This window comes from Diceros bicornis, chromosome 18 (assembly GCF_020826845.1).
Source record: "Diceros bicornis minor isolate mBicDic1 chromosome 18, mDicBic1.mat.cur, whole genome shotgun sequence".
Classification (NCBI taxonomy): Eukaryota; Metazoa; Chordata; class Mammalia; order Perissodactyla; family Rhinocerotidae; genus Diceros; species Diceros bicornis.
In genome coordinates this window covers 44,055,502-44,081,108 of record NC_080757.1, presented here as the reverse complement: position 1 = coordinate 44,081,108, position 25,607 = coordinate 44,055,502, and the positions used below count along the sequence as shown (strand labels likewise).

At 51.3% G+C, this 25,607-nt stretch overlaps 2 protein-coding genes across 3 annotated transcripts in view; one reads left to right on the top strand and one right to left on the bottom strand.

Moving 5' to 3' along the window:
• The window catches only part of NSF (N-ethylmaleimide sensitive factor, vesicle fusing ATPase), a 145,799-nt gene extending 143,048 nt beyond the window's left edge, over positions 1-2,751 (top strand). Inside the window, exons 20-21 of the mRNA XM_058561264.1 lie at positions 2,070-2,125; positions 2,578-2,751. Of these exons, the coding sequence (XP_058417247.1) occupies positions 2,070-2,125; positions 2,578-2,623 (102 nt within the window). The 3' untranslated portion in view covers positions 2,624-2,751. The remainder of the gene's footprint in view (positions 1-2,069; positions 2,126-2,577) is intronic.
• Positions 2,752-7,621: 4,870 nt separating this feature from the next.
• WNT3 (Wnt family member 3) overlaps positions 7,622-25,607 on the bottom strand; it is a 48,390-nt gene continuing 30,404 nt past the window's right edge. Inside the window, exons 2-5 of one of the 2 annotated variants that reach the window (XM_058561262.1) lie at positions 18,434-18,675; positions 14,454-14,719; positions 13,278-13,753; positions 7,622-9,655 (exon numbers count right to left, since the gene is read on the bottom strand). In XM_058561262.1, coding sequence (XP_058417245.1) covers positions 9,406-9,655; positions 13,278-13,753; positions 14,454-14,719; positions 18,434-18,675 — 1,234 coding nt within the window. In that variant the 3' untranslated portion in view covers positions 7,622-9,405. Of the gene's footprint in view, positions 9,656-13,265; positions 13,754-14,453; positions 14,720-18,433; positions 18,676-25,607 lie in introns of both variants that reach the window. The other variant, XM_058561263.1, reaches the window with a different exon arrangement.

The window sequence follows — 25,607 nt, the reverse complement described above, 5'->3', positions numbered from 1 at the left end:
TTTAATCAATGTGAGCAGTGGGTGGCAGAGGTGAAGTTTAAGTTTTACTGTTACATCTGAAATAGGCTCTTGGACCAATAATAAATTGGAAACACGAAGTGAATGCTTTTTAATCTTTGCTGGTAAATTTATTTTAAAATAAAATTGTGGCTTTCAGAAACCTAAAGTTTAATCTATTGAACTTTCAGCTGGACTATTTTTAAGCCAATTTATTTATTTTCCATTGTGAGCAGTAAATTAAAGTTACAGACTAATCACTTTGCTTAGTATTATTCTTGGTAAACGTGCATATACAGATGTATTGGCTCTTTCCTTGGAAAAAGATAAATCTGTCAGATAGCTCTACTCTTCGTTTTTTTAGTTTCAGCAGTTTTTTTTCAATAATTGCATAGAAGAAACTATGTGGATTTTTCTCCCCAATCCCTACCCCTTCCTCTCCCTTTGATGCCTGCAGGTCCATGATCAAGTTAATGCCTCTTATGTATGTGGGGAGAGAGTGGGAGTGGGGCACCCGGGCCTAATCTTCAGCGACTGACGCTTCATAGGCCTCTGAGTTTGAACCCCTTCATGTCAAATGGATTTCGTGCAGCTGAGTGAATCCTCTTTAGATCTGCCTTCGAGAGACTGAGCCTAAGTGAAGAGGCATGTAGTTTAGCAGAATATAAGTCATGTTACCTCTCTGTTCACTATATATGATTCTGTTAAAACTTGCACAGTGCTGAGGATCTGCTCTGACTGGATGTCACCTGAGGGAATAAAGTCATTTATCTAGATTACTTTTTTCCTCCCTTTCTCTTGACTTTTAATTCCATAGCTACAGGCAAGTCAGTAAGTCGTTGCTCACACATATTAAATATATTTAATGGGCAAAGACCTGCAAGTACTGACTACAGCTGAGCTCCAGCCAGTTCCATTTTTTTTAAAGAACTTGACAATTGATTCATATGTAATTCTATTCCCAAAGAGGGAGAATGTTCGTTTTGTTAGCTATTCACTTTTTCTTAGTCCTTTGTAGTCTGACCTCCTAACTTTGATACATTTGAAACTTCTGTTCAATGTTTTTCTGAGATAGAAAAGAAGAAATCTTAAAAAAAAAAAAAAAAAAAGTGGTTAGAGGAGGCAATTCAATTGCACATTTACCCACAGCTGCACTGAGCATTTGAAAGCTACTCCTGGAGGGCAGGGAGTTCCCTCTTGGGAAACAGACTCCTGCCCTGGAACAATTTTTAAAAGTTAGGTGTGTTTCTTACAGTAAAAATTCATCTTAAGGAATTAAAGATGCTTTTAATGATCCTTTTTTAGATAACTTCACATCTCTGGTGGACCAATGAGAATAAAATATAATTAAACAAATTATATAAATATGAATATGAAATGAAAGTAAATAGAGATAATTAATAATGACCTGAACTCAACACCTGAACCAAAACTCGCCCATCTTTTCTTAGACTCATGCTTATCTCAGTCACAGAAGACCTGGCTCATGTCAGAGGAGTCAGCCCCACTGTTCATTTTTTTAGTTTCAGCACAATTTTTTTTGTTGTTAATTGCAAAGGAGAAACTATGCAAGAGAGACCAAGGCGAAAAAAAGCTTAATTGTCCATCATAAAGAGTTAATAAGCTACTTTTTAGTCATTTAATCAACCTCAATTGGTTTCTTCAAGCTTGGTCTCTGTCTTATACCTTAGATGAGTCCTATGAATTGGATACCATTTGAACCCCCATGAATGGCCACATCTGGTCTCACTCTGGTCCTCTCAAGCCTGCTCCCTCTTCACACAGCGCTAGCTAAGGGAGCACTCAGTTGAGGTACCTGTGAATGACCAGCTGGTCATTTGGAACCTTGTGCACAGTGATTCTCTATGCTAGAAAATCCCCTTCACTTCTCTTGAATGACGTAATCTACTTTGCTGTGTATCCGAATACTGGTCAACGAGCAGATAATCATTTCTGTGATTCCAGAGTGCTGATAGAAGTAGGAAGCTGAGCATTTCCCTGGCATGAGGTAAGTGCATAGTTATTAGAAGGTACCGTTAACCCGTCTTCTTTATTTCTTCTGATGTATTTAGATGGATCCTGAATACCGTGTGAGAAAATTCTTGGCCCTCTTAAGAGAAGAAGGAGCGTAAGTACATACAACACTTAAGACCATCAGCCAGACTCACCACTCTGTTAAATCCCAGTGTCTATTCTGAGACTTGCTATACAGTGCATATAAATTTGAATTGTCAACCTTTCTTGGACAACTTTGTTTCCATTTATTAGAATTCTTCGCTGTGTTGTAGGTCTGAGAGACCAAGCAAGGCAATTGGTTGTACTGTTGGTTTGCTCTCCTTGTCCTGCTTCGCAAAACTTCCTTGTCACAATGCAGGAAAAAACTCAATGGTACATATTTATTGGAACCTGCTTTTGAATGCATGGAGCTGACCATTTTCTTTTGGGAAATGCTCATCTAAATAGCAAATGCATAGTGGAAAATATAGAAAAACCAATAAGAAGCTTTTAGTGATTTTTGTGATGAATAGCTTTTTGCAGACCCTCATCTGTTTTTTTGTGTTTTGGATATTTCTTTTTCAGTAGCCCCCTTCACTTTGAAAATGGACTGTTTGCAAACACACAGTGACCAAGGGAAGTGACCAAGGTGAAGATGGCTTGTGATCTTCACTCTATTTACTCAAGATACTGGACTACCTTCAACACGTGCTCACTCTGCATGATTAGTGCAATAAAACTCCCTTCCTTATGCTTTGAGATACTCTGCTGTTTTGTGAAAGGTACAAATTTGCTTTAGAACGCTGTGCTTACCTTTCTGTGCAAAATAAGATGATTCCTTCTTCCTCAGTCTTTAAGTGTGGGAGACATACTGTACTTGTGAACACTACACATTTTAAGCTCTCCCCCCCAACACCACCCAAAAACTCTCAATAAACATAATAATCTTGCAAGACAACACTTGGCCTCTTAGAAGGAAGACTTTCTATGTGTAAACCAGGAACAGTGAGTGAACAGAAGTATGGGTTCAAAGGGGTTATCTCAACTTCCCTGTGCTAACACTAAGGATAATTGGGTATTTGGTTAAAAGTTCTCCCAGAAAACTAGTTATTACCTTTGCTTGAAGAAACAGGGCTTTTAATTCCTAAGATGCTGTTCTCAATCATTTTCAGAGATGTTTCCAAGTTGCATTCAGGAGATCTTTCTTAATACAAAGTCAGATTATAACTGTGGTGGCTATGACATCCCCTTAATGTAACTAATTTGCTCTGTGGTAAAAGATATGCTAATCATTACCATTTGGTAGATGTTGGTAAAAACTTGTGAAAGATACATATGAAAAAAGCATACACCCCTAAACAGGAGTCATTAAAATAGAGTAATTTATAAACCTCTCAGCACTAATTAGTGTCCAACTTGGGTCAGTTCCTTAGTATATTATTAAAGGCTTATTAGTATCACCACTTTTCTTTTTTCCTTAGCTTAATGACTTAGAATGTATCTTTCTTTTATTTTAAATTATCTGTACTATCTATCATGTAAATAAAACACTATTCCCAGAAAAAATGAACCACTTTCTAGCCCTCTCCCCTCAGTCCTCTAACGTCCATTCCAATACATTTAACACATTTCCTTTACCCTCTACACGGTTCTTCCAAAGGGAAGGAGAATGGGTGGTTTGTCTTAGAACTGAGTTAGAAGGAATTTAATTAGGTCATCATATTTGGTGATGAGACTTATGGAGCATGCCACTCTCTCCCCATTGCTGCTGAAAATGCGAGGGCAAGCAATCAGAAGCCATCTGAAGGTGCTTAAAACCGCCCGTGAGGCTTGTTGCTACAGTGGCACTTGGGTGTAGCTTTGTCATTTGTCTCCGTGGTAGAAGGCAAATATCTCCATATCTTGCTATCTGTATATTTTTGGTAGACTTGTATGTCATATCTACTTTGTTTTGGGTTTTCATCCCTAGCTTGTTTTGTGGCTTTTTAAAAAGTGGATTGTATCGTGAAATTCTGTGATTCCTGGTGGCCAGTATCGTGGATTCCCTGATCTGTTTTAGATCCTTTCCCTTCCCATGAAAGCAGCACACATGGTATTAACTTATGTCTCTGGTTAAATGAGGTTAATGTCTTTGTGTTTTGTCCAAAACTATATTGATAAATATAAATATTATATTGTTTAATGCAAATGAAGGAATGCAATAAAGAGTACATATACTTGAAAACATTCTGTAGACAATGTTTTGTACAAAACAACATATATAACTGCTCTGAACGTATGAAGAAGAGGTGGCTCAGAAAAGCCCCTCCTTGTTTTAACTAGCATCAGAAGATGAATGATTTTTCTTTAAAAATCTCTGATTTTAATTATTTAGAAAGTATAGGGCCAGCCCCAGTGGCCTAGTGGTTAAGTTCGGCACACTCCACTTCAGCGGCCCGGGTTCACTTCCCAGGTGCGGACCTCCACCATTTGTCTGTCAGTGGCCGTGCTGTGACGGTGGCTCACATACAAAATAGAGAAAAATTGGCAACATATGTTAGCTCATGGCAAATCTTCCTCAGCAAAATAAATAAATAAATAAATAAAATATAAAGTATAGTTATTTAAAAATAAAAACAGATCAATAGCATATTTTAAAAAGTTAATGCACAATAAGAATCTTTTTACTTATTTTACTTATTTCATCTTATTAAAAACTAAAGTGTACCAAAGCCATAAACAGGTGAGTAAAAACCAGAAAGGAGAATTGTTTCTCAATTGGAATTACTCCTCCCTGTGAAATGTACAAACCAAGGGACTCAGTCACTCTCAGTGCGATTTCTTTACCCGGTTCCTTTTGGTATCCTTCATCCTTTTTGCATTTTTCTGAGCTATCGGATCTCTTAGCCTAAACTCTGATCCTTAGAGTTGACTCAGGATAGAACAAAAGGCAGCCCAGAAAATTAGCAAGGCTCTGTGGGAAGAGGTCACCAGAGCTTCTCTGGCAGTAGGGTGGCTCCCCAGGAGCTGTCTACACCCTCCCGGGAGGAGGACTCTGAGACCCCCAGTCCCTTGAGAAGGTGGAGTCTTGACGCTGGCCCAGTCCTCTTCATAGCCAGGGCTGAGCAGGGAGCACGTGAAATGACAGCGGGGCCTGGTGATGAAACCGAGGAGACTCTGACCAAGGCTGCCTTCACTCTCTTCCTCTGTGCACAAACTGGTAACAGGCTATTTTTTTGTCAGAAGATGTAATTAACACCTCAAAAAAGGAGGTTATTTTATCGTTCTAAATTTGTACATCTACACTGAAACACTTTTTTTTTGATATAACACAGAAAAACTGTATAATGGTGATTAAAATCTGAAATAGGTTTTGCTTTAAGGCTGTCTTCATATCCTAATAATTACAGTGAACAGCCTCCCCTTTAGGTTTTAGCAGCAAGTCATGGAGTAGATTCAAGTGTGTATAATGATCAAGTCCTGGTAAACAGACTTGTTGAAGGACTGAGTCAGCTATAAACAACCAACCCAGCCCAAACACAGAAAGCAAGATTTCATTTTCCTTGCCTGGCAACTTGATCCATAAGTCTCTTCACAGAAGTAACTGGGAAAGGTGTGTATGCGAGTTCAAAAAAGCATGTAAATTTCAGACGTTATTGCAAAATGATCTAAAGTTTCTCATCAGCTCTAAGCAGTGCCGAGACTGGGTCCTGGAGCTGAGCCCAAGGAGGGCGTGCGCTGTACGGACAGCGAGGCATTAAGATGCAGGAGATAGCGCCTGTGATCGGCAAGATTCCCAAGTAGTGAAGACAGAATTTGCAAGGAGGACTCAGGTTTGAAATTTTCCCAGCATACAGTCTCCACACAACTGACTTTGTGACCCTATATGGGGATTGTAAGATTAATGGTAAGATAATTTTTTGCCTCCTAGAAAGTTCTCTGTTAAGCTAGGAGAAACGACAGTCTAACACACAGCTGTAATTTTGCTGCAATAACTTCACTTGTGTGTGTAGGTCAGCCACGCACATTAGTACGTGTTCATATGCCCAGGCCGGCATGGATACACCACTGATCGCTGGACACCATCACTGGATACACCTAGAATATTCTCACCACCAAGTTTCCCTTTGCTTTTCTCTGCTTTTTCCTTACCCTCCTCCTTCCTTTTGCCTTTATTTATACCTCATCCCCTCATCCTTGAACTCTCACACTTTCCTTCCCTTCTCTCTTCATAAAATAATACTGCTTTGAAAGATATCTTCTCATTATCCTGTCTCTTTTCTTTCCTTTGGATCTTTTTTTTAACTTTCTCTTGTTTTAGGATGTTTATTAGTATTTATGCTTATAGAGAAACTAAGTGTTCAAGCTCTGCTATAAACTGTATTCTCTTTAATCATAGAATGTGATTAATCATAGAAAGGATTACAAATGGCCTTGGTAAGTATGACTAGGGACCATTTAAATATTTGGCAATCTTATAGGTTAAAAAAAAAAGGTACCCAGAATGCTGGGGTAGATGAGTCTTAGCTTTATGTAAGAGTGAAATGCAAAGATGAGCAGACTGTGAGACGTGGAGGAGGTCTGTATACTTTCCCTGTCCAATTCATTGCACAGCTGAAACAACCATTTTTGTGGTTTAAGCTTTTCATGGACTAAAGTTCATGAACTTCTAGTAGCCAATTCTAATCTAAGGTTAGAGGTCTGAATGGGGCACAAGGCAAACTGCTTTATTTTTCTGTTATTTTTTCTGTGAAGTGAGATGATTAAGATTTGTTCCTAATAAAGGTAAACCAGGAGAAAGAGAAAGAAAAAGAAAACATTTTAGCTGTGCCAGATAAACCAAAAGTGACATTTTATGGGTAGGTCTGAAGACCAAAGGACTGTCTATTGTCATAAACCCGAGTTATAACATCTCATTGTTGAGAAGGCGTTACCTGTGAGCTTCAGGTGAGTCCTTTTGAAGCAGCAGTCCAAGGAGAGACTGCCTTTCCCTAGAGCATGCCCACTGGTGGATCCTTTCTGCCCGAACCAATCTAAAACTTCAAATGATACCTATTCCGGACAACCCAGAGCCCAGGGCACACCGTTTCTTCTTCCCGACCAACCTACCCCCCTCTATAGCTTAGCTCTCAAGCTAGCAGGAGAGAGCAATTTGCAGTCAAGTTTCATTTTCAGTAGAGCAAGTCCCATTTTCCCAATAAATGGAGTTGAAAACATGGGTGAGGAAAGGATTAAGCCAGTGGCCAACTGCATGGTCTGCTGGCCTTGGGCCACATCTTTGTGTGTCTGTGACATTCATCTGTGCGTTGGAAGTGCTGGAATCTATGAAATGAACACTGTTCAAATTGCTTATTTCTAAAACTAGAAATTCTTTGCTGGAAGCTGATTGAGAACAAAGTAAGCCTGTGAGAAAGTCTTATAGTAGGTCAGACCTACTATCCATGACATCTCAGATGATCTTGCTTAGAGAACAGAGGAAATGATCTTAATTTGGGCCACCCTTTAAATTAAAGGGTGCAAGTTGAGGCCACCACATTCAGAATCGGATATTCTTGACCTCCTGAGCATTAATCTGGAAACTTCACACATTGTACAGTGTATCCATTTTAAGTTTGTTTACCTTCTCTTTAATGACTTAACAGAAAAAAACTGCATGATGAAATATATTTTCTCCAAATATATATATATTTATATAATATATAATCTTAGTTAACTCAAAGGTATATACATTGTATAATAAATAATATTTATAAAAAGAGACTTTTTGAATATAAAATCAAAAAGATCAACAACTTCTACAACTTTTTACAAAACTTTGGATACAGCAGGTTGGTAGGAAATTTCTGTTGGATACTATTACCTGACTACGGCAAGAATAATTACAATGCACTCCATGTACTATTATTAAATAATTACTTGTCAGCTACTTGAATACGCCCCAGAAACATGACTTTATCACTTTTAATATAGAATACATAGATATGAAAAGACTGTTTTGAAAATTTGTATCCATTCTGCTGAAATAATTCTCACATCAAGCAAACATTATCTGGTTGACATGATGTAAAACTTGTCAGTCTACAGTGAGATGGAGAGGGGCATTTCAGACTCTATAGAGGGGCTGGGGGTGTGTCTTTAGCAGGGCTCGTGCCAGCAGATTTAAGAGGCAGGCATGGCTTCTAGACGACCGTCTTGGCAAGTCTGCCTGAGCAAGGAGATCGCTTGACCCGATATCTTAGGTCAGTGTTAGGCAGACCAAAGAGAGAAGGGAGAAAAGGAAGAAAAAACGTTCTATTCTAAACCCCTGCTGCGTCTCTTTTTCCTGATTCTCCTTAAAACAGACTTGTTGGATTGATTTATACTGTCAAATCTGTTGCCTCCATTTTGCTAGCTTCCTTTAGGACACTCTAGAGGACCAGTGTGGATCAAGGAGAATTCAGCTGTGAGATGCTTTACCAAGAGAACAAGCGGCTGCTTGCCCCCTTTGAACACCTAATCCTGATCCTTGGTAACCATGTAGATTGATGCCGTCTCAGCATCCAAGGGAGGCTGGAAGATCTGTGCTCAAGAATTCACTCACACAGGCCAAAGACAGCAAAGGATGCAGGAAGACGTGTCCTTACTGCAGCGGCGAGGAAGGAATCATTTTTACCTTCCCCCTCTACTAGTCTCAGAATTGGAACTTCAGGAATAGATTGCTACTCTCTCCCTGACCTTTGTCTAATTTATACTAAGGTGACCTAGCATCCACCTGCTCCACCTGGAGTTGTTTTTATGGACAATCTGCAGGTGAGCAGAGCCGGGAGGGACTGAACGGCCCCTTCCAAAGATACCACTTCTTTCTTTAGGAAGCCATTTGGGCTGGAGAAGGCTTGCCCCCCATACATAATCTATTTACAACGTCCACTACAGAAAAAGTGTACAGCGTTAATGGTGGAACTGCAGAATGGTGGAGATTTTGAGATCTGACTGCAGTTCACAAGAGTCTCTCGTGCAGAGCAGGGTTACAGAGAAAATGAGGCTGAGAAGAACACACAGCTGCTCTTCAAACAGCTTACCAGGTCACCTAGAACTCCTAGTTCTTCAAACTCAAAACCTACTCTAACAATTGCCTTGGGCCTCCCTGCCACTTTATCCTAGCTACACCTATGGCTTTTATCAGAATGTGAAAGTATATCAGATTTGAATGGGGGTAGACAGAGAAAAGGAGACTGCAGGGGTTTGTCCTACTTCATAACTCCTACCTCACAGGCATCGTGGAATGTTACCATAAGAAACAGTCTGATAACAGGATTTTGCCCATGCCGATGTCTTTACCACCAGGCAGAGAGCTCACATTAGCCCAGCCTGTTCTGTTGGAATAGAATTTTTTTTTCCATTTTTATTTTCTTTAAAATGTGCAAAGATAAGCCTCGGGTCTGTTGCTATCAGACCCTAGAGAACTAAAAAGAAAGCCCCTTCTTTAAAAACCACACACCATCCAGAGTAGGGTGAGAAACTTAAGATGAAAGAGAGGAAGGGAGGCCTCCCAGTCAGCGGGCGGGTTGAGTCCAGGTAATTTACCACACGTGCATCTGGCAACAGTCCTGGTTCCTTGCTGTCTGATGCTGAGGGCTCTAGGTCCCGCTTCCCATAGGACTTCGGTGTATCTGCCCAGCCACACACTTCACCTGTTCCCAGTGCCCTTTGGGAAACAAAGAGGAAGAATTAGAAACCTAATTCCTGTCTCAAGGAGAGCACCCATTGGGGTGCAAAGATCAGAGGCTGCTCATAGGAGATGTCGACATTTCGCTTGTACTTGGAGGTCCTGGGGACTCGAGTGTCTTGACCATGCTCCCTCCCATGCTTTGGGGTCTACACTGAGGAAGGGCGTGTGATCCACAGGAACAGCGGGGCTGTAGCATCCACAGACTGGAATCCAGTCCCACTTCCCCCACCTACTAGCTGGGGCTTGGGCAATAGGAAGCCCAGTAGCACGTCACTACCCTAATGTAGAATCCGTCTGGTATAGACACTGGGAGAAACCTTGCCCATCTAGGGCCCAGTTCCCAATGAAGAGTAGACTCTTGTGCGCTGTGTTTGTCTGTTGCCCCAAATAGTTGGATAACGAGCTGTCCAAACAGGAGAAAGTCTATTTAATTAATTATGAATAATTCCTTCTCAGGGGAGCACCAAGGTATACATTTATTCATTTGTATATTTACATTTCACAAAGGATTTGAGGCCCAAAGCGCTTTTCCGGGCATACCCAATCAACCCTCAACTCCTCAGGTGGCTGACAGGGCCAGTATAAGACTGTTTTACATGGACAGGAACTGAGGCTCAGCAAGATTAAAGGGACATGTCCAAGGTCTCGCAGCGAGTTTAGTGACAGATGCAGCACTTGGGGTCAGCCAGGCCACCTCACTCTTGTGCAGAGCCCTTTCCAGCTCACTGTGCTCACAACGGCTGAATAACAAGGAATAAATCTGGTACTCGTAAGGTAGGAAATCAACGGTTAGCCTGAGATGCTGCACAAAAGCTACAAGCAATGGAAAAGCTGTTTTCCCAATAAGGAAGGACCAGGACTCTGGCCTTCCTGTGGCAAAAAGGCATTTGACTGGGGCTCCCCCACCTCGAGTGTGTGGAGGGCACTTGTCCTGCTCTGCGGCTCCCTTCTCTCTCCTACCTGCACTGTCAGGATAGACAGCGCAGCCAAGAGAAGAGCTAGAGGCTTTGTCCCATGTGTTCTCTGCCAGCTTGTCTCGAAAGTTCCCATCTTGCCGGCAGCGTGTCAGTGGACGAAAGGAAGAAAGAGGTAACCGGTCTCAGCCTATGGCTCCAGACCAAGCAGCACACCGGCAGAAAGCCGCTCTTGGAGGTCAGCTCCACTTGGCCCAAGAGTCTTGGCTGCCTTCTCAAGAGCTCGTGGACCCTGTGCCAGGGCTCTCAGTGTACGTGGCCTCTAGCCCACACGTCAACCCTGTGCTGAGGATCTGTCCAAAGGGCACCACACTGGGGAGAATTCTCCACCTGTCCCAGAGGGAGGGCTCCAGAGTATCCATACAGGAGGGGCTTGGGGGCCACCATCTACCTGGACATGGTATCTTGAAACCATGTCTATGCAGCACTTTCCCTAAGACTGGAAACAATGCCGTTCTGTTTCAGAAATGGGGAGAAGAGAGGGCTGATGGAGAGTATCGATTCTTCTCAGGACCAGTGTTAGTACGGGGGTGGCAGGCAGGGGATTTTCTGGACACCGGGCCAACCCAGCACCTCCTTCCCCACTTGGCAGATGGCTTATCTCAGCTGCCCACATGGGGAGGGGAGGTGCTGGAACAGAGCCGCAGGAATCTGAATCTGCGACACCCCGAGAGCCACTGAAGGGGCCCGGGCTGCTGCTGCTGTGGCCTCTGCAGGACCTACCTATGGGGCCTTCTGGAGGCAGAGACCTGGGCTCAGTGTCCCTTCTGTGCAATGAGCAGGCTAGACAAATGGCGTATCCAGTGTTAGTTCCCCACAGCCCCCTCTCAGAATGGCCAGACCTATGTCCTGCTTGATAGTGGGGACACGGTGCTGCCTCTGGCCATAGTGGACATCAGAGGAGGGTGGCCACTGTGGTTTTCAAACATTCCTTCCACTTTGATGTGCCGCCGTGAGCCTGTGAGTTCTCCTCATTCGCTGACTTTTCTTCTACCATTTTGAAAAGCAGGAAATGGCACTGCCCAAGTGATGACACCACTTCATTGCACAAGGACCGCCCTCATGTCACGGCTCTCTGATGGCACGTATCACACTTTCTATTAGTACTACATTCAGACGAGCGTTCACATCTGTTAGCTCACTTGAGCCTCATAAAAATTCTGCTGGCCTCCACCATCACCACCACTGTCCAGATGGGGAAACTGGGCTTCCCAGCTCTGACGGCTGCTGAGTAGTGGAGCTGGGACCACCTGTGTCCCCTTTCCACTCACCACGCTGCTTTCAGTCAGATACCAAGCAAGGTGGTGCCTTCTGCTGCCTTTCTGGACTCTGTCCCTGCCAGGATGTGAGCCACACCGAGGGGCTTCCCAGATGGGCTGGGGAAGTCACCCCTCAACCAGAGCTCTCCCCACGCCTCAGAGAGGCCGGACCCTCCCCAGTCCCACACAGCGTGGACGTGCGCCACCAGCTCTGAGGTGCCCTGTGTGGAACCGCATCGCCCGGTGGGGTATCTCCCCAACACAGCCTCAACCAGCGATGACCCAGGCAGGCGAGTCCCTTGGAATGAACCAAGCACTGGCCCCGGTGTCCTTTCACTTGTTCCTCACAGCACCTCTGGGGAGGATGGCAGATGAGGAGACAGGGTGTGAAGACGAGCTTGTTTGGGTCACACAGTTAGCAAGTGGTGGAAGCTGGACCTGGGCTTATGACTCTACATACGAGACTCCTTCTCAGGGCAGAGAAGGAAGAAAGGGCACGCCTGCCTTAGAAAGCTTCCACCTCCAAGACTAGGCCACTCTACGGCAGTCTTGACTTCTCCTGGGGACCCACAGATCCAACGGCCAGGCAGTGTCTCCCACGCAGGCCACCTCTGGGAAGCTTGGGAACATAATCCTCCAGCCTTTGATCCCTGCTTACTCACAGCCGTCACTCTGAACTTGAATCGCTCCTCCTCCCCATCACCGTCCATAAACTGGGTGAGAGTGCACCCCACTCCACCCAGGCTTCAGATCTGTCAGGATATGGGCTTACACTCCGCTTCCCCACACCCACCTCCTTGAGGTCGGTAGGATTCATGCTTGTGCAAAATCTTGCCCTCTGAGTTCAAGGTGGATGCAAAATGACTCTGCCCCAGGGGTGGAAGAGACTTCAGCTGACCATTTCAAGTATTTTAACCTCCTCATTTTACAGCAAGAAAACTGAGCCCCAGAGAAGTGAAAGAACAGGAAGTTAGGGGTCAGAGTCAAAACTAGGACCGGAAGTCAGGTGTCCAGATTCCAATCCCCTGTCCCTCCTCTGGCTCCCCAAATGCTCAATAATGATAACCAGTGGCCATGCAAAAATTTGACCAGGCTCGTAATTTACTAACTTGTATAACAATTTTAATCAACGGCTTGCAGCCTCATGTGCACACACTTGGTTATTATCCGTGCTTTGTGTGAATCCACCCAGGACCATTCCCACGGAAGCTTGGGAAATCCTGGCTTCCTATTTTGGCTGGGGGAACTTGTGTGTCTTGGATAGCTCAGACATAGAAAGGGGTCATCATCCTTGATGGGCAAACCCAGGCCCCTGCACCAAAGCCCCCAGCCCCCCAACCCGCGCCACCCTACCTGGCTCCCTACTTGCAGGTGTGCACGTCGTAGATGCGGACGCACTCCTGGCAGCTCACGTAGCAGCACCAGTGGAAGATGCAGTGGCATTTCTCCTTCCGCTTCTCCGTCCTCGTGTTGTGGCCGCGGCCGCAGCAGAGCAGGTCGCAGCCATCGATGCCGTGGGAAGTGACATTGCAAGTCCGGTCTCTGGTGCCAAAGGAGCCCGTCTCGGGGTTGGGCTCACAAAAGTTGGGGGAGTTCTCATAGTAGACCAGGTCCCTCTCGGTGGGCGGCTTGAAGAGCGCGTACTTGGCGCGGAGGGTCTCCACCCAGCCGCGGGACTCGCGGTGCTTCTCCACCACCATCTCCGAGGCGCTGTCGTACTTGTCCTTGAGGAAGTCTCCGATGGCGCGGAAGTCGGGCTGGGCCCACCAGCACGTCTTCACCTCGCAGCTGCCCGACAGCCCGTGGCACTTGCACTTGAGGTGCATGTGGTCCAGTATGGTCTGGAAAGAGGAGCAGCGGCTGGCCCCCAGACTGACCCCACCCGGGAGCACATCTAGACCTTCCCACTCTGCCCTCCCCCGCCCCCAACCCTGGAGCCTCCTCCCTTCCTGCCCTGTGCCAGTAAGAAAACTGGAGACAGGAAGAGAACTGAGGCACGGACCTAAAGAATGGTGACCATTGTTTCCCTCCCCTTCTGACCCTAAGTATTGTCAGAAATCGCATCCATTCCTCAAAGCCATTCAAAATAGGGATTACTGTCCCCGTTTAACAGATGGAGAAACTGAGGCTGGGAGCATAAGGGAGTCACCCTAGGTCAAACAACCTAGGAAAAGGTGGAGGCTGAATTCAAAGACAGGCCCACAGGTCTTCACAGCCCTACACGGGCAGCCCAAGTGTACAGGATGGGCTGGCCCGGTACCTGCTCCATGGGGCGGCCACACTCCCAGGCTGACGCATCCCCGGGGCTGGCAGAGACCAGGGACAGTCCAAGCAGAAAAGAGGGTGAACAGAAAGGGTGACTGTGGGGTGTGGGTAGGCGCTAAGCCTGGCCATGGGGAAAGAGGAAAGCAAGGGAACCCAGGACACACAAGGGCCACTGGAAGGAGCAGGGCGGGGCCGGGGCGAGGCCATCGCGGGGTGGGGGTGGGGCGCAGGGACAGGGTCCCGGGCAGGGTTGGGACAAGGGCGGCCGTGGCTCACCGTGCGGCCCGCCTCGTTGTTGTGCTTGTTCATAGCCGAGCGCGCGTCCGGCCTGTTTTCACGCGCGTCCGCGAACTCCCGGGACACCAGCACCCCGAAGTCGGCGTCCTCGCTGCAGCCGCCCCACTTCCAGCCCTCGCCGGGTGGCCCCTTATGATGCGAGTCGCAGCCGCAGATGGTGGAGGTGCCCTCGGCACAGGAGCGCGTGACGGCGAAGGCCACTCCGGCCGAGGCGATGGCGTGCACGAAGGCCGATTCGCGGGTGGCTGCGGGGAGGGCATGGGGAGGCATTGCTCAGGCCAGGTCCTGGGACGCGGTCGCCCTGCCTCAACCCCCCCCGCCGGGAAGAAGGGCTGGCCAGCCCAGAAGGAAGAGGGAAGAACCGAGGTGCCCTTCAGACCCTCTTTGGCTGCCCAGCCCCTGGTGGGTATCCCCACTTTACGGATAAGCAAACTGAGGCCCAGGGTGGCTAACTGATTATCCCAGGGCCTCAGCATCTGGAACAGGGCAAAGCGGAGACTGTTAGAAGCAGGAATGGAAACCATAGCTCTGGGGGGTTGCTGAAGAGAGAAGGTGGTCCTGCTCTGTCCTGGCCCCAGGCTCTCTGCCTTCTGCCTGCCCAAATTCCAGAGACCCCAGCCCAGGCCTGAGCCCTCCCACTCCTGAGAGAGCCTGAAGTCTGTGAGGAGGGGGGCCTGGGAACTACAGCCTAAACTACCCCAGCCCACCCATTGCCCACCAGGATGCATTGGGGCAGACCCTTTCCCTTTCTGAGCCTCAGTGAGTCTCTTTGTAAAATGGGTACGACTTCCCTCTGCCACGGGAGCTCCTGACCAGGAGTGCAGCGGTCGCATCTTAGTCTCCCCCTTTCCATTCTCCTGTCCTCCACCCAGAGAGGGGCAAAGGTTTTGGACTAAGAAGGCCAAGCCCCTCCCCAGAGGATCAGAACACAGGACAGTTCCCCTGGTTCTGCCCCAGGGTCCATGGAAGGAAAAGGAGAGATTCTCAGGGATGTCCCCTAACCTCATTATAATGATAACCACTTTTGAGTGCTCAGTATGCACCAGATTCTGCCCTCCATGTGCTTTATCTCATTTAATCCTCTTAACCCTATGAGGCAGAAAGCCTCTTCATAGGCCCATTCTACAGACACAGACATTGACAATTAGGGGGCAAAGAGCTGAGAGACCCGCAGTCCAAGCTTCTCCTTCCTTACAGGCGAGGAACCCAGAGCCGGAGGTGACCTGCCCAAGGTCGGGCAGGTGGCAAGACGCCAGGCTGGCCTAGAAGCCAGGGCCCCCGCCGGCTTTCCTGGGCTGCGGCTCCCGTCCTGAGTGCCGAGGGCGAGCGCAGCTCGGCGTACAAGAAGAGAACCTGTCACCCCTCGTGGCCACGGCAGCCTCTTAGCGGCCCCAGGGCTCCCAGGGTCACTTGCAGAGGAGGGGCGCGCGACCCTTCCAGCAGCAGGCGCGAGGGGAGCGCGCGGCGGGCCCTCCGGCGCACCGGGGTCTGCGCAGCAAGGGGGACGGCGACCGAGGGAGGCCCTGCGCCCGGGTGCCATCCTGGCCTGGGCTCCCCCCCACCAACACCCCCCGCTCTCCTCGCCCCGCCTCGCCCCTCCACCCTCGGCGCCCGGGAGCGGGGGGCGCCGAGGGCGAGCGCCTCGCTTCCGGCCGGGCCCTCGGCCTCTCGCGGCGGCGGCGGAGCCCGGCCCGGGCGCGCTCGGTTCCCAGCCCCGGGGCGCGGGGGCGGGGCGGGATTAGCCTGGGAGCGGCGCTGACAGCCCCGCTGTGCCGGTCCCCGTCCGGCGGGGCCCGCTGGGCCGCTCAATCCGCCTTTGTTCGCGCGGTGTCACACCGCATTACCCGCATAATGCGGCCGCCGGGCCCGGGCCGCCGGGCCGGCCGCCACCGCGTAGCAACGGGCGGCTCCCGCGGCCGGGCCGCGCCCCCGGCCCCGGCGCCGGCCCGCGGAATCCCCATTGAGGCGGCGCCCCCCGCCCCCGCGCCGCGCCGAGTGGCCCGAGGGCGTGTGAATGGCGCGGCGGCCGCAGCGGGCGCGGGGCCGGGCCGCGCCGTGGGGGGCGGCGCTCGGGCCCCTTTCAAGCCTCTAAGCCTCTCCGGGCCGCCCGCCCCGCCCGGGAGAGCGCTCCCCGCCGCCCGCGCCCCGCCGTCCGGCCGTCCGGCCTCTCGCCTTCCGGCCGCCGACCCCGAGCCCCTGGCCCGCAGGTGCAGCGGAGCCCCCGGCCGGGGGCCGGCGGGCCCCCCCTGGGGAGTCAGGCCCCGCCCCGCGGAGGATGCGCGCCCCGCACCCTGGGTCTCAGGCGGCGGCAGATGTTAGCCCCCGGCGCCCACGCAGCGGGGTGGGGGACCTGCCGGAGGCGAGGTGCGAACCAGGAGCCTAGAGCAGGGTTCGAACCCGGGGTCAGGCCCGGCTCCGGACACTCGGGCGCGTGGGCATCGTGAGCCTTCTTCCCCGAGACTCCTTGGCTTTCATCAAATACCCAGAGTCTGACATATCAGCCCCCCAACCCACGCCCAACACAAAACTGCCCTCTTGCAATTCAGGGACGAAGGCGTGTACTAGAACCTACAACGTGATTTAAAACGTTAAACACTGAATAGGTAATCAGCTCAAAGACCCGATTTTCACTGGCTAACGTCCCGCGCGGGGAAGAGCAATCAGAAGGTGAGCCGTGCTTCGGCGGAGCGCGTCTAGACGCCAGGCTGTTTGATTAAGGCTACCTGGCCCCAGGTGGGGCACCGGAAGGCGCTGAGACACCGGCAAGATCAGGTTTGAAATGCAAACCGCCGCCACTTGGCCCCAGTTAGAGGCCAAACCTTTTATGTAAACAGGAATAATTAGCTTTGGTAATGGAAGCGTAAACAGAATCATCATCCATTGATTCGCTAATTGCTCTTCTGTCCCATGACAATAACCTGTAGGTCCGACAGACTCTGCGCACCTGAGGCACAGGTAAAGGGGGACTGAACTCCCAAATGGGGGGACACCCATTCCCGGCCACGCCCCCAGCCCCCAGGTCCAACTGGCTCTCAGAGCCCTTTTCTTTCTGGCTGTAAATGCAGTTCTTCTGAAAGAAGGGAAGGCCAGGGTCACCAGTTTGGGTGGCAAAGTCCTGGTGGGGGTGGGAGAATTCAAGTTGCTGTGGAAAGGAGTGGTGGCTCCCAGGGGGCCAGCTGGGCTCATTAAATTCCTGGACTCTGCAATTCCTCAAAGAGGAATCTTCAACCCAGAACTCACCAGCCCCCAAGTCCTCTTCTTGGGAGCAATTGCCCAACCCTTATCCCTCTCTCCTGGTGCCTTCGTGTTCAAAGTCAAGTTGTGTGAATCCCATTCAATGAGGCACAGCTGGTTAGATTCCCAGTTTGCAAGATGCCTGGAAAGTCACCCAGAGGCCAGCACGGGTGGCCTCTAGCCCCACCACAATCCATGGGCATATCCAGCTTGCAGGGGCAGGGGGACCAGCAGAAACTTCTCACGGAAGCCCTTGGGGCAATGTGATGCCATAAGCACCAGGCAGCTTCCTCAACTCCTGAGTTTACTATATGGGAGGGACCTAGGGATGGCAATGCCCCCACCCCGCTCAAAACCTAGATTTGCATAGCACTTAACACAGCATTGGGAAAATGTCACAAATGTCCACATCAAAGCCTGGGACCACCCACTGTGCAAGCCAGGAGGAAAGGAAGGTTGCAGCCTCCTAGCCGGCCCTAGGATCCCAGGATCTCAAGGCTGCCGGGCCCTCAGCAGCACCTGGGAAGGTGTGGCAGCCATGGTGACAGCCTGGATCTGTCCAGAGAGGGACCCACCCACTTTCTGTGGAGGCTGCCGGTCGTGACCAGCCTTATCACCCTCCCTGGGCTCGGTGCTGAGGCAGCCTGAGATGGAAGAGATACTGCGTCCTGATACCCTCCCCTCCCCAGCCCCCATCCACCTCCTCCCTGGCCCAGAGGCAGTACCTTTGTCAAGGACGGGCCCGAAGATCGCCAGGCTGTCGTCTATGGTGGTGCAGTTCCAGCGGCGGCCCCGGAACTGGTGCTGGCACTCCTGGATGCCCAGCTTCACGCCCTCGGCCACGCTGGGCATGATTTCGATGTAATTGCGGCAGAAGCGCAGCTGCTTGGGGACTAGGCCTGGGATGGAGCCGCAGAGCAGGGGCTGGGAGCCCAGGGATGTGTACTGCTGGCCCAGGGCCAGGGACCTGCGGGCACACAGAGGGCAGTGGCACTGAGGCACAAAGCACACGGCCCATCCTGGGGGTCAGTTCTTCCTCAGGAGCCCTCTGGGGCAGGGGGAGCAGCAGAGGGCCTGTGAGCCTGAACCCACGGCCCTGAGAAACCTGGCACTGGAATGCGCTGCCTTTGACCTCTGGAGTACACTGCCCCTTGAGGGGCAGCTCTGATCCAGGCAAAGTCAGCCCTCTGACGTGGGCGTATCCAGCTTGCAGGAGCCTGGGGGCCAGCAGAAACCTCTCATGGGGGCAATGCAAGCCCATGAAAAGAACCCTGGACTGGAAAGATGGTATTGGGGGCCCAAGTCAAGTCCGTCCCAGGCTCTGGGCTAGTTTCCCGGATGGGCATTGGAGGGCACAAGCTGGGAGTCTAGGTTTCTGGGGCCACATGGAGACTTCCAGTGACGCATGTCAAGGAACCCAAACCTAAAGAGAGGAAGGGCAGGAGCTGGAGGACCCCAGCCCCCTCTCAGAAAAAGTGGCAAGTAGAGAAGACCCAGTCCCAGCAGGGAGCTTGCACATGCATGTGCGTGTTTGCACACGTGCACACACACAGACACATACACACAGAGGCCACCCATGGCAATGCCCCTCAGCCTCTTCCCCAGGACAACACCCGCCAGCCCAGAGCCTCCCAGCGTCTCCCCAGGGAATCCGTGGCTCACACCCGGTCCTCTGTCCTTTGTCCACCAGGGCCTCCATAACCATCCTAGCAGCTTGCTAGAAATTTCTGGAGCGCCATCTCTTCTCTCACCAGAGACTGGAGCTTGCCTTTGTGTCAAGACAAGTTCAGCTCAGGGTTGGAGGGAGGAGACCTCAGATCATACTCCTCCCACTCTACACCATGTGACCTTGGTCAAGTCACCTCACTCTTCTGCGCCTCATTTTTCAATCAATATCCTGTCAACCACTCAGGTTTTATAGTCAACAGAAGGAAAGATCTTGTGAAGAGCTGGGGAGGAGAAACAAGAGTTTAAAATACCAGAGACACAAGGTGCTGCTCTTCCTCTCTCCCCTGACACAGGGACAGCAGGAATGACATTTTGTGGGAGAAGCTGAGAAGACGATCCTAGGGTCTCAGTTGACTTCAAGGCCAGTTGTGATTAGCCCTGTGATCAGAGACCACATGAGCTGGAAGAAGGAATGCGTTGGGCCCATCTCCTCTCCCTTTATATCCAGCACTGACTAAGGCTCTGGTCTGGCAGTGGCCTCCATTGAGTCTCCCACGTAAAGTGAGGGCAGAAGCCTTGGGAGGAGGGTCCAGAAGCCCCCAGGGGCAGATCAGGAAAAAGCACACAGAAGCTTTCGGGACTAGACACAGGGATGAACCAAATGTCTGCCATTTATCAGCTCTTACCTTGTGCTCCGGACAGGCACCATGGCTGGGTGGGGTGGCCATCCCCCTTGGGCTGGCTCTAGGCTCAGTTGTTTGTTTATTCTAGAGGAGGGGATTGGGGAGCCAGATCTGGGCATTTGGATGGTAACATTTATGAGAAGTTTCCAGATCTTGAGCGCCGAGCCCTTTGAGAGAGAAGAAAGGGGCACCCCGCGGGCCTGCTCACCACTGAGACTGGCTGACGACTGACCTCCTCTGGGCTATGCGCAGGATTGGCCTTTCCTTGGGTTTGCCTCACTGAATCCTTATAAAAGCCCTTTGACATAGGAGGGTCGCTAGGGCAGCCTGGTTCTCAGATGGCTTAGCCTTGCAGGTGAGTAACCAGCCCAGACCACAGAGCCACTAAGGAGTTGCTCATTGGAATGAAGCCATCTGACTCCAGAGCCCGTGGGGCACACCACTGTGCCAGCCTGCCTTCTGGGCAATGCCTGCCTGGGTCCTGAGCAGTGCGAGTGGCTGCAGGCCTGGCTCGTCTGCACCCTGGGCCTCACTGCTGAGCCCACGCCTGAGTGAGATAGAGCAGGTCAGCCCAGAGCCCCCAGTGGGCACATGGCACACACAGCAGCAGACGGGCCCTGCAGGCCGCCCTCTCCTGCCCCTGCCCTGTTTACGAGTATAAACTGGTTACCATGATAATAATGATAATCAAATGCCTATCGTTTATTATGTGCTGGGCCCATTCTGAGTGCTCATGTCTCTTTCTTTATGTGAACCTCACAGCAGTTCTATGAGGGAGGAATGTCATTATCATTGTCATCATCTCATTTCATAGACGAGGAAACTGAGGCCAGGGAGCTAAGTAAACCGTGAAGGTCAGAGTTGGGCCTCCCTCCCAGTTCAGGCCACCTCGCCAGGTGCTCCTAACCAGCACGGCCAGCCCTGCCCTGCCAGCTGCCCCAGCAGCGCTGCAGTCACTGGAGAGGGAAACTGAGCCAGGGTTCAGGGAAGACGACTCACCATAGGGCCATCCCGGGAGGGCAGCTCAGTAGCAAGCCCCCGCTGCGAAGAAGCCCAGGCCTTTCTCACTCCCTTCTCTGACGTTTAGGACCTGAAGCCCTATATGGGGCAGCCAGAGAGGGGAGCTAAGGCCGGAGAGGGGACTCTGCCATCTCCATGGCCCCATCTGGCTTTGGTCCTGAGTGTGGGGCCACGAGGGCCCCTCTCAAGGAGTGTGGTGGTGATTCTCTTCCCCTCCCCACGCCCTGCCTGGTCCCTGGCTGTCCCAGAGCAGCATGGGGAGACCTGGCACCCACTTCCCAGCCTCAGTGTCCCTCCCTTTTGTCCAGAGCACTCCCCAGTCTCCCTACCACAGATGCCTCTGCCCATGCCTGTTCCTGGAGGTGTGGACTGGCCCTGAGGCGCCCACACTCTCCTTCAGCCTGGCCTCCCGCCCCCACTGCACACTCCAACCTGGGCAGGCCTGTCCCACCATCACATCTGACCCCAGGGTTATGTCCCATGTGGACCCCCATTTATTGGTCTTTCACCAGCCAAGCCGGGGCCCCGAGGATCCAGCCCCCCTTTGCTCAGAGAGGTGAAAGTGAGGCCCGAGGGGCACTCAGGTACCCCTCCTATACCCCTTCACCCCATGACTTTCCCTCCTCCTCATTCCTCGCCCCCTCCCATCCTCCACCCCACACCTGTCGGCACCTGTGCAGGCCTGGGCACCCTCAAGCTAAGCTGAGCTGTGAAGGCAGAAGCCTTGGGAAGAAGGTCCAGAAGACCCCAGGGGCAGATCAGGAAAAAGCGCACAGAAGCTTTGAGAGGAGAACCTGTGAGAGGAGCCTTAAACGCACACAAGCCCATCGTACAGATGAAAAAGCAGAGGCCCACAGAGAAAAATGGCTTGCCCAAGGCCACACAGTCAGATCCACGGAGCCAGGTTAGGCTGGCTACCACAGCAGGGAAGGGGGGCTGAGGCGTGGGGAAGCCCAAGCCCCCCTGATCTTCATTTCCACTCACTTGAGGCTGCTCCTCATCCCAACCCTCCAAGGGGCTCCCTGCTCCCTGCTTTCACCAATTCCCTCCCAGTGGGTCCCAGGCAGGCCTGCCCAGTTGGCCGTAAAGGCCAGAGTTGCTCTGGTAGGGAGATGCCAGGGTCCCCTCCACTCCCCTGCGGGGCACCCAGCCCCTGATGGCCGAGCCCTTCCTACTGCTTGGTTGCAGCCTTTCCTCCGCCCCGAGGGGATTCCTCGTGTCCTCTGCAGTCACATTCAACACTAGCAATCATAAGGACACCATCTATTTAGCACTTGGTGCTAATAGATAGAAGAGCCAGGCTCCTCACATGTACTATCTCGTTTAATCCTCACAACTGCTCTGTGGGGTGGGCGTTGTCATCCACTTTACAGATGAGAAAACGGAAGCACAGGGAAGTTGGGTGACTGACACAAGGTAGTGGCGGAGCCAGAATTCAGACCCCGGCTTTGCCTGACTCCAAGTGTGGGTCCTCCGAGAACAACTCCCAGCCTCAGAGATGATGGGGTCTTTTCCCTCCTCCCACCAAACCCAGTCTCCTGCCTGCTGCCCAGGTCGCACCAACTGTGCCCCTGGGAGCCAGGCTGCCCCTGGTCAAATCCAGCTCCGCCACTTCCCAGCTGCGGATCTCAAGCAATTGACTTAACCTCTCTCTGCCTCAGTTTCTTCATCTGTAAAATAGACGTAATGGGAGGAACACATGATATAGAGCACCTGGCACATGGGAGGCCCCCAATAGATAGTGGTCGTTGTGGTTATCAGGTGATAGGGGCTGTCCCCAGCATCTGTCCCCTGTCCTGTCATCAGCCTCTCTCCTCCCACCCTCCCATCCCCAACTTGATAGAACACATTTGGATCAGAGCCAAGCCGGCCCCTTCCCCGGCCCCTCAGTCCTAACCAGGGTGGCTGAACAGACATTTGGGATCCGGCTGAGTGTTAAAGGTGACCCGAAGGGCAAGGGCATAAGCACATTTCCAGGATGCTCCGGTCAAGGGCTACAGCTCAGATCTAGACATCCTGCCGGGAATTAGCAAGGGCACCTGGGAATGGGGGTTTAGCTCTACGGGCTGGTGTTGGGGCTAACGAGGCTCAAGCTATGGGATTGACTTCTTCAGGACAGCTGCCCACCCCAAACGTGCCCTGCCGCCCCAGACCCCGTGTCTCCCACCGCACGCCACGCATGTCTGGAATCCCACCCCACAGACGCGCTCTTTAACTCTCTAGCCCTGGCCCCCATTATTAAAGGGCACGCTCCATGGGGGAGGTGGCACAGTGAGCCTCGCTCTCCTCAGTTCTTCATACCAGGGTGTGAGTGCTTCGCTTCGATTCGCCCAGGCTGCTGCAGGACTTGCAGCCCGGCTGTTTCACGCCTCCCTGCCTTTGCGCATGGCGAGCCCTCCACCTGGAGTGCCCCTCCGCTGCCCAGGCCCCTGGCAAACACCTTACCCACCCTTCAACCTGACCCCTGGGTCGCCTCCCTTCTCAAGACTCCCAGACGCAAGTGACCTCTCCTCCCTCTGGATGTTTCCTCCACCTTCTTCAAACCTTCTTCTCTCAAAGTGCTGAACTGATTCGGTTCCAATTCCATCTGGCTGCGCTGGTGTAAGTTCCCTGAGGATAGAGGTTGTGTCTCCTCCCATTCTCCCCAACACCTCCCCCCATATCTCACACACACGCACACACACACACACAGATGCGAGCACACTTGGCCTAGCAAAGGGCCAGGCCCACGACAGGTCCTTGCTGATTCTCAGCGGAAGGAGTGAAGGAAGAGCTCCTTACCCAAAAGGCCAGTCTGAGCCTCCCCATCGTGCAGCCCCTCAGCCCTACTCCCCAGGCCTCCAGGCATCCGGAGGTTCCGCCTACGCACAGGACAAGACTCCTCGGTTCCGCTGAGGAAGTTCCTAAGTTCCTACGTGTAGGACCTGAGACAGCGGCTAGGCTCCCAAGGGAGCTAGGGACCTGCCTGGCGCCGGCAGCTGGTAAGGGGGAGGGTGGAGGGCACTGCCAGGCCTTCCTAGCTGGGCGGGGGCTATTTATACCCAGCTCCCGGCCCTGCCCTGCCCCAGGGCCCTGCCGCCCTCCCCTGAAGACAACTCATCCTCCACCCCAAACACCCACCACCCAGCTGGGCCGAGGACAGACACGGGCAGCCAGGTGGAGGGAGCAACAGGCTGCTCCTGAGACCTCGATGTTGACCTCTCAGGGTGAAATCCCCTCTCCAAATAGGCCGGACTTAAATATTGTGCACAACCTCATGAGACTCCCACCTCCAGGCAAACTATTCACTTCTCCCCGACAACATGTTCTGTCTCCGGAGGGCTGGAGGCAGGCCTGCATGGTGAGCACAGGGCAGAGAGAAAACTTGCAACCAAAGAATCCAGGTCAGCCTAGATGCTGAATTGACTCACGCACGTAACATAGTGAGACACCGACAAGTGCCCCGCGCGGTGCGTCCTGTCCGGAGACCCCGGCATTGTGGGCCCACAGATTCTGCCATCCACCAGCAATGACCCGCCCCTTGCCGCCTGACCGCAGGCTGACCACGTGCTGCAGGGGTGCACGCTGCGCTGTCCCTGCCGTGCTGCCCTCACAAGCCATTCGGGAGGCCTCCCCTGCACCCTAACCTGTCTGTATTTTTTACCTTGGGCCCTCCTAACATTATAGGAGTTGAGAGACTGGAGGGGCTTCAGGAGTCATCTAGTTTAGGGTATTTCATATTTTTTAGCTATTTTTTCCAAATACACAATCTCCCCCCTCCCTTGTACATAAAACAGATAAAAAGAGGTGTTTGTTTCTCAAAAAGCTAAACATAGAATTGCCATATGACCCAGCAATTCCACTCCTAGGTGTAGTCCGAAGAGAACTGAAGCAGGGACTCCACAGATACCTGTACACAGGCGTCCATGGCAGCGCTGTTCACGACAGCCAAAAGGGGGAAACAACCCAAGCGTCCATCAGCAGATGAATGGACAACACAATGTGGTCTATCCACACACTGGAATATTATTCGGTCATGAAAAGGAATGAGGTTCTGATACATGCTGTAACGTGAATGAACCTCCACAATATTATGAAAAGTGAAAGAAGCCAGTCTCTTTGACTGATTCTACTTATACGTATGATTCTACTTATACGAGGTACTTAGAATAGGCAAATTCACAGTGACGGAAAGCAGACTAGAGGTTACCAGGGGCTGGGGAGGGAGAGGGGAAGTTGTTGCTTAATGAGTATAGAGTTTCTTTTTGGGATAATGAAAAGTTCTGGAAATAGATAGTGGTGATGATTGCACAACATTGCGAACGTACTTAATGCCACTGAATTGTACACTTAAAAGTGGTTAACCTAGGGGAACAAAAGGCTGGGGCCTGGAGCTCCATCCCTCAACCTTCCCCTTGCCCCCATCTACGGCCCTCTGCAGGATGCAATCTGAGATCCACTGGTCTAGTCTAACCCCTTCCTTCTTTAGATGAGAAGACTGACGCCCAGAGAGGGTTTGTCATTTTCCGGGGTCACACAGCCACATATG